Source organism: Chiloscyllium plagiosum, unplaced genomic scaffold (genome assembly GCF_037043375.1).
Source record: "Chiloscyllium plagiosum isolate Xiang-an unplaced genomic scaffold, Cpla_swu_hap1 HiC_scaffold_5, whole genome shotgun sequence".
In the NCBI taxonomy this organism is placed as follows: Eukaryota; Metazoa; Chordata; class Chondrichthyes; order Orectolobiformes; family Hemiscylliidae; genus Chiloscyllium; species Chiloscyllium plagiosum.
Window position 1 is genome coordinate 61,043,883 of NW_028270143.1, and position 15,303 is coordinate 61,059,185.

At 40.2% G+C, this 15,303-nt stretch overlaps 1 protein-coding gene across 3 annotated transcripts in view; it reads right to left on the reverse strand.

Annotated features, from left to right (window-relative positions):
- Positions 1–15,303, reverse strand: part of LOC122549912 (adenylate cyclase type 1-like) — a 290,855-nt gene that overhangs the window by 97,381 nt on the left and 178,171 nt on the right. For all 3 annotated transcript variants that reach the window (XM_043690132.2, XM_087987226.1, XM_043690134.2), the window contains one exon: positions 5,649–5,807. In XM_043690132.2, coding sequence (XP_043546067.1) covers positions 5,649–5,807 — 159 coding nt within the window. The remainder of the gene's footprint in view (positions 1–5,648; positions 5,808–15,303) is intronic.

The window sequence follows — 15,303 nt, forward strand, 5'->3', positions numbered from 1 at the left end:
CTTCTGATCTTACATCTTATTACTGTTTTATATTGCATCATTTTACTTTATCATATCCTATGTACACAGTACCTTAGAAAATAAAATATTGCACCATCCACAACACATTCAAATGCAAACCATCCAAACTTATGGGTTTTCTTTTTATTAATTTGTGGAAGACGGGTACCATTGCCTGGGTGATTTATCACTTTTCCCTAGTTGCCTTTGAGCAGGTGGTGGTGACCTGTCTTCAACTGCTGCAGTCCATGTGCTTTAATTAAACCCACAATACCATTTGGCAGGTAATTCCAGGATTTTTACCCAACAACACTGAAGGAATGGCAGAATATTTCCAAGCTAGACTGGCAAGTGGCTTCGAGGAGACCTTGCAGCTGGTGGTGTTCCCATGGATCTGCTGCCCTTGTCTTTCTAGATGGTACTCATCATGAGTTTGGAAGGTGCTGTCTGTGAAGCCTTGGTGAATTTCTTCAGTACATTTTGTACATGGTACACAACACTGCTCTTGAACATCAGGATGAGTGTGAGTGCTTGTGGATATGGTAGCAATCAAGCAGGCTGCTTTGTCTTGGATGGCGTCGAACGTGCTGAGTGTTGGTGTTACACTCATCCAAGCAAGTGGTGAGTATTTCATCACACTCTTGACTAGCACCTTTGTGATGTTGGACAAGTTTTAGTATACAGAAGGTGAGCTTTGACCTGCTCTGTAATCATCGTATTTACATGGCCAGTCCAATTCAGTTTCAGTCAATGGTAATTCCCAGGATATCGATAATGGTGTATGGAGTGATGATAATGCCATTGAATGTCAAGGAGCCATGGTTAGATTATCTTTTGTTGGAGATGGTCATTGCCTGGCATTTATGTAGTGCAAAATTGTCAGCCCAAGCCTGGATATTGTCCAGATCTTGTTGTCTTTGAAGTATCTGAGGAGTCGTGAATGCTTTATTAAAACCGCTGAAGCATTGAGTTAATGAATTAGGAGTCATATGGAGTTTGAAAGTTTGTCCAAACCAGTGCACTCACTAATGCAGCAAGAGGTCAATATTTTGAAAATATTGCAAGTTGGTAGGCTTTACCACTGTAGTGTCCTCAGTCCAACCATTATCAGCTGCTTCATCAATAACCTTCCCTCTATCATAAGGTCAGAAGTGGGGATGCTCACTGATGTTTACACAATGTTCAGCACCATTCATGACACCTCAGATACTAAAACACCATGTCCAAATGCAGCAAATATCCAGGCTTGGGTTGAAAAGGGGCAAGTAAGATTCATAACACACGAGTTCTTGGCAATGACTAAAAAATCGAATCTAACCATCAGCCCTTGACTTCAATGGTATTACCATCCCTGAATCCCCCTATTATCAACTTCCAAGGGGTTACCATCGACTGAAAACTGAACCACGTTAGCCATATAAAAGCTGTAGTTACAAGAGCAGGTCAGAGGTTGGGAATCTACCCGTGTCGCACAAGCCTGTCCACCATCTGCAAAGGCACAAGTCAAGAGTGAGATGGAATACTCACCACTTGCCTGGATGGGTGCAGCCCCAACATTCAAGAAGTTTGACACCATCTAGGTCAGACCAGTCTGCTTGATTGGCACCATTTCCAGCCATAATCATCCATTCCTACCTTCAATGATACCCAGTATCTGCCATGTGTACCACCTATAAGACATACTGATGAAATTCATCGGTTCCTCAGTCTGCACCTTCCAACCCCATGACCACTTCCATCTAGAACGACAAGGGGAACAGATAGATGGGAAAAACGTCACCTGCAAGTCAACATTTGGAAATATATCACCATTCCTTCAGTGTCATTGGGTCAAAATCCCTTCCTAATGGCACAGTCTACCTATTCACATATAGTTCAATCTAATATGGTTCAAGGCAGCAGCTCTCGAGCACCCTCTCAAGGAAAATGACAGATGGCAATAAATGCTGGTCCAGACTGCAAAGCCATATTTCCTGAACTAATAAAACAGAATTCTGAGAAGCACTGGATCCAGCAATGGGTTGAGAGTTCACTGAATGTCTTTTCATATTAAACTAATTCTTAGAGGTAACAAATTACAGCATTAATCAAAGATACTCATAGGTCAAAGTTCACCCATGTGTTGTGATTTTGTGATGACCTAATTCAATTAGGACCTTATTTCTAGTCTGGCTGCACCAAGATGGCACAGGAGGTGGGTCTATCATTGGTCCTGAGACAGGATGAATCAGCCTCCGTGCTGAAAACTTTGTCACCCATGATTGTGCTTCAGTGCTACTTCTAGGTGCAGCACCCCATTGCAGACTGTCCCAAACAAAACAGCATGATTGGGCATGATCAGTCAGAAAGCAGAATCTCAGCTTGTGGAAAATGACAACACCTGCTTAATTTTGTCATGGTACAAAACTAGCCAGTACACCACCACCACCACCACCCACCACCCCCCTCACCTCCATCCAGATCCCAGACGGTCCTTCCAGGTGCGACAGAGGTTCACCTGCCTCTCTTCCAACCTAGCTTACTACATTTGGTGCTCCTGATGTGGTCTTCTCTACATCAGGGTGACCAAATGTGAACTGAGGGAACAGCTCACTGAGCATCTCAGCCAGGCCCGTAAAGGCTGACGTGACCTCCCAGTCACCACTCATTTTATTTCCCCTGCCCCCTCCCTCTCCGACATGCGCACCCTTGGCCTCCTCCATTGCCACCATGAAGCAAACCGCAAATTGGAGGAACAATGCCTCATCTGCCTGGATTGCCTACAGCCTGGACGACTCAATATTGAGTTTCCCGATTTCAAAATAACCTATCTTCCCATCCCCGACTCCCCTCCCTTCCATTCCTCCCAGCCACCTACCGGATTCATGCCTCCCATTGACCAACCAAAGCATACCCTCTACCTGTTTTCACCTATCCCCACTTCACAACCCTGCCCCCACCAACCCTTTTATCTACAGCTAACCATACATCCACCCTGAGTGCTAAAGAAGGGTTACACCTGAAATGTCAACTTCTCCACCTCCTAATGCAGCCTGGCTTGTTGTGTTCTTCCAGACTCCTGCCTGTCTACTACGGTACATATAAAAGCTGCAAATGACAATAAATTGGTGACCTTATCTAAACAGGAACTGAGCAGAGCGTTTTGAGTTTAGGAGCTCAGGAGTTTGTAATTGCTTCTAACAGCGTAGGACCTTGTAGAGTGAAGATTGATATCTTTGGTCTCCTCATGGTGTTTGTAGCAATGTTTATGTTACTAAAGTTATTGTACCTGATTGCTATCACACAATAAACTTCACCTTGTTTAAAACAAGATCCTTTTTTTCACTAAAACTCACTTGAGGCTTTCCTCAACCAGTGTAAATCAATTAGCCCCTTAGAGGGCAAGGAGAGGACATAGTGGCACAAATATCTAAGCAGAAGCTATTGCAACAAATACATCAATAACAATAGCTTCATCAGATTATTATTAACTTCAGTGATATTTTTGGAATTGACAAGGAACAGAGTTACAGGGTTCTTGGTCAAGAATGAGCTGTTGAAAAAGTCAGCATGGATTTGTGAAGGTTCAGACATGCCTTCCTGGATTTTTGAGGCTGTCATTTAACATAGTAGATAGCGTCTATGGATGTTGTTTCCATAATCTTCGATAAGATTCTGCATAACAGGTTATTGGCAAACAATAAAAGCCAACATAATAGGTAGCAGTCTTGCGACATGAATCTGAAATTGAGTGGGAGATTGGTCTAAGAGGAAAATTCTTTGACTGATCACATTGGACGAAAAGTTAATTCCGTTTCTCTCTCCAAAGGTGCTGTCTGACCTGCTGGATTCTACAGGAATTAGAAGGATTTTTTTTAAAACCCAACTGATTATCAGATAAGAATGAAGGAAAAGGGGTGTTAGGTAATTCAGTGGGTGCACCACAGAGCAACCTCCCAACCTATAATGGCCCTCTGGATGATAGCCTCTCTTTGGCACTTCGCCTGGCCACCAACGTTCCCCCTCCTACCTAACCCATTTTGCAATCCACCACTCACCCCCCCATATTTCAGCACTCAAAAAAACTTGGGACTTACGATTCTTGTAGTAGTGCGCCTACCTCTGAGCCAGGAGCACTGGGTTCAAGTCCCACTTCCACCCATCCTCTCAGCCTCGCCACCACTCATCCCACTCCCATGCACACATCTGGCTCGCAATCCCTTGCATTCAGAAAGTTGAGGCGAAGTCTAACTTTAAAACGACAATGGAATTTGATATAGAGAAATTTCCTCTGTTCAGCCAATTCAGAAAAAGTGATACAAGTGTGAAACTTGAGGTAAGATATTTCAAAATGAGAAAATATTTCTTCATACAAAAGAATATTGGGGATCTAGAACTCTCTGTTAAAACATATTGCATGGATAAAATGAAATTTCCGACATCAATTAGTTTTTATTAGTAAAGGCTATCAAGTAATATTAAACCAAGGCAGTTAAATGGAACTGACTCATGATTAAACATAATCAAACTGAACGGTGAAATGAATTCAAAGAATTGAATTCCTTCATTCTTGAAAAACATCAAAGGTAAGGTTTCGTGAGTGGTGAGTTTTATTGCCCCTGCATGGCAAAAAATGAGAGGTATTCCCTGCAGCCAATTGCTAGTGGATCAAATTGAGCCTTCTACCCCCATCTGGTGAGGAACTTCCAACCCCAAAAACTGCCATGAAGTCTGTCTGGGTGGCAGCTTCCTCATCCTGGAGTGATGGCCAATGCTGAGACTTCTGAAATAACCAGGAAGTGAAGGACAGGTAGAATCTCAGGATGGCCAGGAGGCAAGGCTGACGGGGAGATAGCGTCTGAGGCAGATCTTAGAAGACAGAAGGGCTTTTTTTGGAATCAGGGCCTACAGTCCAAACAGATTAACTTGCTGGGCATCCCATCTGAAACTTACTTTCCCCTACACTACGAAAAACAAATCAGCTGGCTGGGAAATGGGTCTTAAATGGCAAATAACACATTACATTCCTTCTGGTTTTGTGGTTCCACAAGGCAGCTTGAGAAAGACTTCTGGAATATTTATGCAACATTTTATGCAAGGTAGTACTAAAAATCAAACCACAAAGTATGTTTCAAAGAGGTCCATTGAAACCTAATCATTGCTTGGTTCAAACCTGAGGAGTATTTATCAACCACTGAGACTTGCACCAAACACCCAGAAAAGTGGAGTGGAAAAATATGTTCATTACATAACATTTTCAGAAGTCCTGATTCAGCCTTTCAGAAGCATGTTTATAATTTCAAGCTTAGAGGAAAGCCTTCCCCACAGTAGTCCATGTATTCTCATTTCAATTTTCTACTAAGACAATCAAAAGGAAATGGGAGCAAATATTAATATAGGGAGAAAAAAAGAAAAACAAAATAATGAAAACATCTGAATGGGATGGCAGGAAAGGCGCAACTGAAATTTCACAGCCGTTGATTTGAAACTGAATGTAAATCCTGACATTAATTGCAAACTATATTTATTAAGCAATACAAAAGTGTTTAGGAGCTTGAATCAAATTGAATATTTACCTAAATTGTCTTGGCATTCATCTGCCAGCTAGTACTTACCTAGAAGTGATTTATAATCTTTCTACATAAAGCTGAAGTAAAAATGTCACTTACCCGGGGAGACCACCAGCTTCCATTACATTTGCCAATGTAACATCATTGGACCACACATCATATTGCCACTTGCGGAGACCCAAGACCCCACACAGTACTCTCCCTGTATGCAGACCCACACGCATGTTGAGATCAACTTCAGTGGCTTCAGCTACAGACCTGTAATAGTACAATTACATCTAAAGATTATTAATAATTTGGTACATTACATGACTTACAGCCTGTGAGTAATTTCTCTGATGGGCAGAAAAAGACAACTCATGAGGTGAATAAGCCTGCTGGGTCAGTAACTTTGTTTTCACTGGGTTCCCCATGAGATGAATGAGAGTATGAATCACAGGTCTTGTGTTCGCAAAATGTTTAGATAAGATGGATGAGCTCCCTGTCGATTTTGTACCAACTGAGTGGGTGGGCTTCTGAGGGGAAAACCACTGTACCTTTCGACAGAAAGTTGTCATCAGGGAGGTTTTTAAAAATTTATTTATAATTCACTCCGTCTTTCTACTGCTCCCCAGTAATTCTAACACTTGAGATTCCTATTGTGTTTCTATGTTTGTAGGACCAAAACTTACAATGATAAGTGAACAAGAAATAAATAAAGAGAATGAAAATAAAATGATTTGGAAGCAGACTCATGCAGATTTATTTGATGCTACATTCTGTTTTCTTTTGTTGTGGTTTAGCACATCTCACCAACTTTCCTGAAAGCAGGTAAGTGTAACTATTCCCTTCGATTCAGCTTTGCTGTTAGAATGCTTGGTAAATGCTGAGGTTTATATATAAACTGTTGAATTAGGATTATATCATTGAGAAGACAGACACTGGATTTTCCCAGCTCCCTCTCAGGAGGGGAACTACGTTGGGATCAAAAACAAAAACTGGCTGTGGCATTGCACGACTGGAGCTCTCTGCTTTCAGCTGAATCTGTTTCCAAGGACAGGGGAGGGACCAGGCTTTGGTAAAGACCTCCTCCAGTTAATGAGCCAAGGTCAATTATTCTGGGCTCATTATTCCTGGCAGGTTGTTTTTTTTTGAGAGGTGGTTGGAGTTCAGCAATTCCTGGATTTCAGACTAGTTACATAGAGAAGAGGAAGGTTATGAGAGGTGGGCAGAATTTTAAAGGAGAGATGAATAGCCTTGGACATTTAAAAGGCTTCCCCCCTTTGCAGTTAAAACTCCATCATAAGTCAAGGGCAGTGCCAGGATTAATAACCTTACCACTTCAAGGGCTCCTCATCCTCTTAGCATCTCCTAGCATTTTATGGGCACCAGAAAATATGTTCCACTGTTTGGACTCCATCTGGGCATAAGGATGCCCGCAATAGGTATTGGTTGCTGCACCTGCAGAGACTGAAGCCACTGGAGGTGTGGAACTATATTCTATACAGAAGAAGCAGAATATTGGGTGTCAAGAAGATTGTTGAGAGGGACAAGGGGCATAAAGGAGAAGGAGGCACAGGATCTTAAGGTAGACACAGCAAGATCTGGGAGGGGTGGTGGTCGAGGAGACTATATGGTCTCCATGGACAGATGGTCACAGAGCTCTGTGGCAATCCCCAGACACTGCAGACAGGTGTATGATATAGATGACAGAGGTCCTCTTCACCAATATTGAACTGTACTTCAGGATCACTACTAATTGGGATATCATTAGCACAGAATGGTAGGTCTGCTACCTGGTGCGATCCGCTGATAGTCAGCTATACCTTCAGTAATTGAGAGATGATGCTGAACAAAGAGGCGGCTTGCAATAGACTTAGTGTTAGACGACTTTCCTCTTTTTCTTCATGATAGCCCTCGGCTCTCCAGAGCATATCAGAACACTGTCATGCAGTTCCAGGCACAGGCACAATTTCTCTTCTTTAGGACAAGCAGCATCCTCAATGATGGCTGCCAGGAATGTTCGAAACCTGTCTCTATTCCATCTATGGCTTCACCCAAAGTAAAATGCAAAACTCTGTTCAGCTCCCAGTGGGAGCAACTTTCTAACACAAAAAAAGGCCAATCCATCCCTTAGATCCAATGGGAAAAAAAACAGCCCAGCTCATGTTGATCTCAATGGATCAGACCATACTGTAGTGATGACTTTTGAGGCATACTCTGCTGGCTTGTCTTTCCCCTTCATTCCAAACAATCTGTAACATATCCACTGATGATGCCAGTATGTTAATGAAGTGGTGAGAGCAACCGAGTAGCTGGCAATTCAGTAAAGGGTGGAACCCACCATCTCTTTTCTTAACTGAGGAGATTAAGGATTGACAAAGAAACCAAAGAAATGACAGAGGAATACTAATTAGAATGGATGAATTTAATCTGAAATAAGGTTTAAAAAAAAAAGAGTAATCAAGATAAGAAAAGTTCCAAAAATGAGAAATGAGATATTAGTAAATTCTCTAACAATAATCACAGAATTATCTGCCAAAGCATTGGCAGAGGGGGTCAGCATCAACAATGGCATCGATGTGCATCTTGAGTTGGAAGCCACTGCCAACTCATTGATATGCGCATGTGTGGACCCATTGATGCACAAGAACTCATGCCACATTTTTCTGCCTACAACTCTACCCAGCATCCTTTGTGCCCAGCACTCTCACTTACACTGAATTCCCCCCATTACTATACTCATTGTTACACTCAGTGGTCCCTGTTCTTCCCTCTGGTATGCTGTTCACCAGCGCCCTTGTTATCTCACTGGCTGCTCCTTTCCTGGCATTCACCTCCCAATCTTACACATTCCCGTCGCAGCCCCCTCCCCCCATCCTCCCATGATCAATCTTCCACAAGCCAGCTTGCTTACTCACTCTTGAGAACAGTGAGGCAAAAGTGAGTGACAGGAAAGCAGTGATGGATCAAGAATGGTGTGGATAAGTATATGAAGTCAAGTAGTAAACAAATCATGATCCTATGACTTGAATTCTTTTAAAACAGTAGAACAACATTCATATTCTTGCTCCAATTCCTTGATGCACACAGTTCACTGTAACATCACTGGCAGTAATGTCCCAAAGTTAAAAATCACACAACACCAGGTTATAGTCCAACAGGTTTATCTGGAAGCACTAGCTTTCGGAGCACTGCTCCTTCATCAGGTGGTTGTAGAGAATAAGATCATAGACACAAAATTTATAACAAAAGATTACAGTGTCACGCAACTGAAATGATATATTGAACAAACCTGGATTGTTGTTAAGTCTTTCATCTTTTAGAATGTTTCGGTTCATTAATATGTAAATCCTAGAGCTTCTTTTAAGTTACCTTCTTGAGATAATGTAAGATTTTATATCAAAACGTAACATCTCAGCTCAGACAATGCATTAAAGGTGTGAGGTCAGAGTCTGGCTGTAACCCAATCAGACTGGTTTCTATTTACAAAATATTACATGTATTGACTGCGTGCATTAGAACGTATCTGCAAAGATAATTCTGCAAAGAGAGATTGTGTGCATGTGAATGTGAGTGCATGTGAGAGTATGTGTTTGCATGTGTGAACGCTTGGTAAAGTGTGTATGTGGGTGTAATGGAGTGTAAGCCTGTGAGAGAGTGAGAGTATGGGGGAGTGAATGTGTGTGTGTATGAGGGAGAACATGTGTATGAGAGAGTGTCTGCGAGAGTGTGCGAGTATGTAAGAGTGTCTGTGTATGTGTGCGCGCGTGTGTCTGTGTATGTGAGAATGAAAGAGTATATAATGTAGTGAGGTCACCAGTAGTGTGACATGAACCCAAGGTCCCGGTTGAGGCCATCCTCATGGGTGAAAGTGAGAACTGCAGATACTGGAGATCAGAGTCGAGAAAGTCATGCTGGAAAAGAGCAGCAGGTCAGGCAGCATCTGAGGAGAAAGAGAATCGACATTTCAGGCAAGAACCCTTCATCAGGAATCCTAGTTTCTCGATGAAGGGCTCTTGCCAAAAACATCAACTCAACTGCTCCTCAGATGCTGCCTAACAAGCACCACACTCTTGACCGCCATCCTCGTGGGTACCAAACTTGGCTATCAGCCTCTGCTCGGCCACTTTGCATTATTGCATATCCTGAAGTCCGCACCACCTGATGAAGGAGCTGTGTTCCAAAACCCAGTGCTTCCAAGTAAACCTGTTGGACTATAACCTGGTGTTGTGTGATTTATAAACTTTGCCCACCCTAGTCCAACACTGGCTCAGGCATTACTAATGCATAGTGGGTTAGTGTGGCCCTACAGTTGCAGGAGCAATAGACACAAGTTGCAACAATTTACTGCATACAGAACTGAAATTAGACACTTTAAATTCGTTTTTTATCTCCCTAGAGTTGCCTGGAATGCATTAAAAATTATCACATCATTGCAAGTAACAGTGAAAAGTTACTTTCTGTTCCAACCTTAATCCACAATTAATGTGCAAAACCATTAAATAATGAAGCTGCTAAGACCAAGATGCAAACAGTGAAGCAACATAAATTCCTCAACAAGTTCTGGAAATTAGCAAAACAGGAGCGCCTCTTAATTCCCCAAATTCACTGGAAAATCCTCTGAACCAATTACTTTGCTAATATGCTATTAATTGTATAGTAAGATGCAGCCATTATTTCTTTCTTTGCATGTTATAGTGTTTGGTAGTTTTGTTCATTTTCTTTTGAAATTTGAAGGAAAGCAATATTATTAATACGAAAGCTAGCTGTGTATTTAATGCTCTGTTTGAAACTAAATTGTTTTATCAAAAGTCATCAAAACTTTTCCAGATTCACGAAATATACTTAATTACACAATCTTAGATTCTTAATTACACAAAGTTCCTCGAATCCCTTAAAATAAATAGGGCTGAGGTAAAACGCCAGCAGAAATAAAATGTCAAGCAAAAAATAACCTAAGTCTATAAGAAGACTCCTTTGTGAACCTAACAATCGATGTACAAAATAAACTTTGGATGCTCCATGTAAAATACAACATCTTTTTGTGTAATAAAAAAATCATTTTCTTTAAAGAACAGATGAAGTTTAAAATTGTCTGAATCAAACCAAATATGGCTCAAATTCAATAAAATCTAGTTTTTTTGACTCATTTCAACTCATTTAAGTAGCCAGACAGGTGCACTAACAGATCCTCTCTGAATCTCTGCAGTCTGTGGATCACACAGAACACTGCCTCTCACATTACTCTAAGAACAATATGTTCATAAGCATAGACCAGTGGGAGAACACATCAGAAAGATAATACAATTACTTCCCTTCCCCACGTGGATTGCTGAGCTCTAGATAAAATGTTATTTCTAGAAGGATCTCGGTGTATACCTCTGGCTGATAAGTGTGTCCATATTTAATGGAAATACATTCAACTGAAAAATCTGAGAATAAACAGGGATGTCCATTAATAAAAATTGCCATGTATCATGTATATTCCAAAGAATACCCAGAGTTTGCAACTCAACCCCTATTTCATTGATGAGAAAGCAAAATACTATGGATGCTGTGACCCTGAAATAAAAACAAAAATATGCAGCAGATCAGGCAGTAACTATGGAGAGAGAAACTGAATTAATGTCTCAAATCAGGGACCTTTCTGAAGGATCAGGGTCTTGAGTCAGACTGTTAAAGTCAGGATATAAGACCAAATGTCAGAATTTGGATTAGAAACTGCTATTACTTTCATAATTCTTAGCAGAAAACATCCATACTTTGAAGAACTTAACTCATTACTGGAATAAAAATCTGAAAATATTTTCCATTTTGACAGGCAATCATGAACATTGCTGTCATGAAATTTCATGGATGTCGACTTGTGGCATTTGTTTGGCAGTTTAAAACTTTACGCCATTAGGCATATTTCAGACGGTAATATCAACTTGATGAGAACAACTTACAGACAAATAAAGCAATGATGTTGTTGAACTTTCTTAATTTTTGATGGATACAAGGAATATCAATTTTATTGGCATTAAAAATATGCAGATTCTATATAAATCTATACCATAATACAAATGCATATATATACTGCATACAACTAATCAAAAATATTGATGGACAATCTTTCTACTTTATATCATGCAGCTTTTAGTAAATCAGTAATAAAGAGTACTTTAAAGACAGTCGAATAACATTTTGTTTTTCTCAGCTGGATACCTAACTCGCTTAAAAAGTCACTGTTGTGCTAATCAGCAATAAACAAACTTCTGAGAAAACCACTGAAATAGAATTTCTGTGTGTCAGTCTTCCAAGAAATCCATTTGAGTTTCTGCCAAACAGTGTGTAGATTTTCTCTTCATAGAGAGAGACAACATTTCCTTAAACTCAAAAACTCAAATTCAGAATGGAAAGAAATAAGGCACAGGAATTACTAAAAATAAAATCTTAAGTTTAATAGGGCAATTCAGCAGTAAGGCTTCCGTTGCCTGTTGAGTTTAGATACCTCCATCATTAGGACATTGTCATGCAGGAAGGCAAAACAGCATTGGAATTATATCATTTTAGCAAAATTCTGAACTTTTGATTTAAAAAAGGCCAAAGTATAAACAATAAACATAACATAAAAAACATTAATTATTTTTCTGTGCTGATAGTATGATGCATTCTTTAATGTAAGTATTTTTCTCTGTTAATTCATACCTTTCACCATTTATTTATTCAGCAGAACTCACTTTAGCTTTACAAATTGCTTGTCATGTGTATCCATGTGGATTTTTTTTAATGCTTGCTGTGGTTAGTCATCAACAAAACTCACACTAGCAAATTGATGCAAATACGAAAACTAGTAGCTTTCAAGCAATGTTTTGCATTAACTGTGGCCTTGACCATAGTGTGTCACATACTGAGAAACAAACACATTGGTTAATGGGAAGCCTGTGGGTAAAACCACTAGTTTTTTTTTATCTTGAGATCATTAAACATATTTTCTGTGTTTAATACCCAAGTAGTTTACCTAATGTGTTTCAACATCTATTTACGAAACAAAACCTGAGCTATAGCTATACTGCTGTTAATATATCCACAGTCCAACAAGATACTTCTTTACACATTGGTTAGATTGCAGTATTCTGCCACTGCACATTATACATTGCAGAGCTTGCTTTAGTACATCATTTGCTTTTAGATCATCACTTAAGCCAAGATACGTTTGGGATAATTGATCAAAATTTTGTCCATTATGCACTCGGAATTATAGAAATTAAAGCCCAGTATCAGACCTACCATGCAGGCACTAATTCCATTTCCCTGCTCTCCCCCATCTTTTTTTTAAACTGCATCATACAATTTTGGAGGAAGCCATTTGGCCTCATTGCTGGCTTTTTAAAAGGATGTGGAAGTATCGGTGTGGGTCTGGATTCAACACGATCAAAAATCACATGACACCAGGTATAGGCCAATGGCTTTATTTGAAAACACTAGCTTTCAGAGCGCTGCTAGTGCCTGATGAAGGAGCACTGCTCCAAAATCTGGTATTTTCAAATAAAGTCATTGGCCTATAACCTAGTGTCATGTGATTTTTGACCTTCTTTAAAAGGACAGGAAACCTGGTTCAACTTCTCTCTTTCCCCATAGTTCAATAATTGTATTCCCTTTCAAAACTTGATTCAATAAGATATAGGAATAGAATTAGGCATTTGGCCCATCAAGTCTGCTCTGCAATTTGATCAAGGCTGATATATTCCTCAACCTAATTTTCCTGTCTTATCCTCATAACTTTCGATTCCCTGAATAATCAAGCACCTCTCTACCTCTGTCTTAAAGATACTCAATGACTTGCCTTGCACAGCTTTCAGCAGCAATGAGTTCCACATGTTCACTCTCTGGCTGAAGAAATTCCTCCTCATCTCAGTTCTAAAGGATTGTCCCTTCACATTGAGGCTGCTTCCTCAGGTGCGAGTCTCTCCTACTCGTGGAATAATCTTCTCCACATCTACCTATCCAGGCCTCTCAGTATTCTGTAATTTTCAATGAGATCCTCCTTCATTCTTCTGAACTCCATCGTGTACAGACTCAGTCTTCAGCCGCTCCTCATATAACAACCCCTTTATTCCCAGGATTATTCTTCTGGACCCCCTCCAAGGCCAGCACATCCTTCCTTAGATATGGGGCCAAAATTGTGCAGAATATTGCAAATGCGGTGTGACCACAGAGCAATACACCCTCAGTAATATATCCCTGCTCTTGTATTCTAGCCCTCTCAAAATGAATACTAACATTGCATTTGCCTTTCCAACTGCCAACTGATTTTGCATGTTAACCTGAAGAGAATTCTGAAGTCCCTTTGTGCTTCAGATTTCTAAAGTCTTTTCCGATTCAGAAAATAGTCTCCACCTTTGTTCTTCCAACCAAAGTGCATACCCTCACACTTTGCCAAACGATACACCATCTGCCACTTCTTTGCTCACTCTTCTAGCTTTTCCAAGTCTATTGAAACTGTATCCAGCCCCATTTCAAGGGAGGCATTTAAGATACTAACAGCTCACTGTTTCCTTATCAGTCTCCTGATTATTTTATCATTTACCTGAAATGCTACTAACTATTGCAGTGAAAATAGCTTCTCTATATTTATTCTATCAAACTCATCATAAAACTCTCCCCTAAATCTTCCTTGTTCTAGGGAGAACAAACAACTTCTCTGGTCTCTCCACATAATTAAAGTCACTCATCTCTGTACATTGCTAAAACGTGAGGCATATCATAAGGCTTTTATATCATATCTGAAGAGCTTTGTGCTGACGAGAACATAACAGATAAGCTAATGATTAATACCTCTATGTAAAAATTCATACTACCTGTTCGTTTTTCAACAGCCTTAATATAATTATCTTGGCACCTTGAAGCATTTGTGGCTGTACACTCAGTATCTGTTGCTGCATACTCTTAATGTTTGTACCGAGTATTGCTTTTCCTCACGATCCCTTTCAAAATGCTTTATATTAAATTTCAACTACAACATGTCTAGCATTTTTGTTCTTGAACAGTTTTTTCTGAAATTTTTACTTCCATGAAGAATAAGGGCAACAGGCACCTGGAAATGCTGAATGTTTCTCTCAAATTCACATATCATTCTGACTTGGAACTATATCAATACTCCTTCAATGCCACCCATCAAAACACTAGAACTCCCTCCATGGCAATATCTTGTATGGATCTATACCACAAGGACTTTAAGAAGATAGATCACCACCACGTTTCAAGCGCAGTGATGGATAAGCAAGTATCCATAGCAGATAGTCAACTCACTTGGTCAATAAAATAGCTCTGGAGAATTATTTTTATTTTCTTAAATTAACTGATGGGATGTGGGTGTAGCTGACTAGGCTCAGAATGCATTGCTCATCCCAAACTGTCCTGGAGAAATTGAGCTGCCTTCTTGAAATGCTGCTGTCTGTGGTGCGTATGTAAACCCACACCCAATGAAGGATACAGGTCTAGAATCTTGACCAAAAACAAAGAATGAATGATGGTGATTCTCCAATAGGATAGGGCATGGTTTTGAGGGTCATTTGCCATTGGTGGTGTACCCATTCATATGCTGCTGTTGAACATCTAGATGGTAAAGATCACACATTTGGGAGTTACTGTCAAAGAAACCTTGGGGAATTGTCACAATGCATCTTATAGATGATCCCCCAGCTATCACATTGCATTGTGCTGAAGGTCGCAAATATTAAAGGCATTAAGGAGGTGTCAATGAAGCAGGTTTCTTTGTCCTGAATGG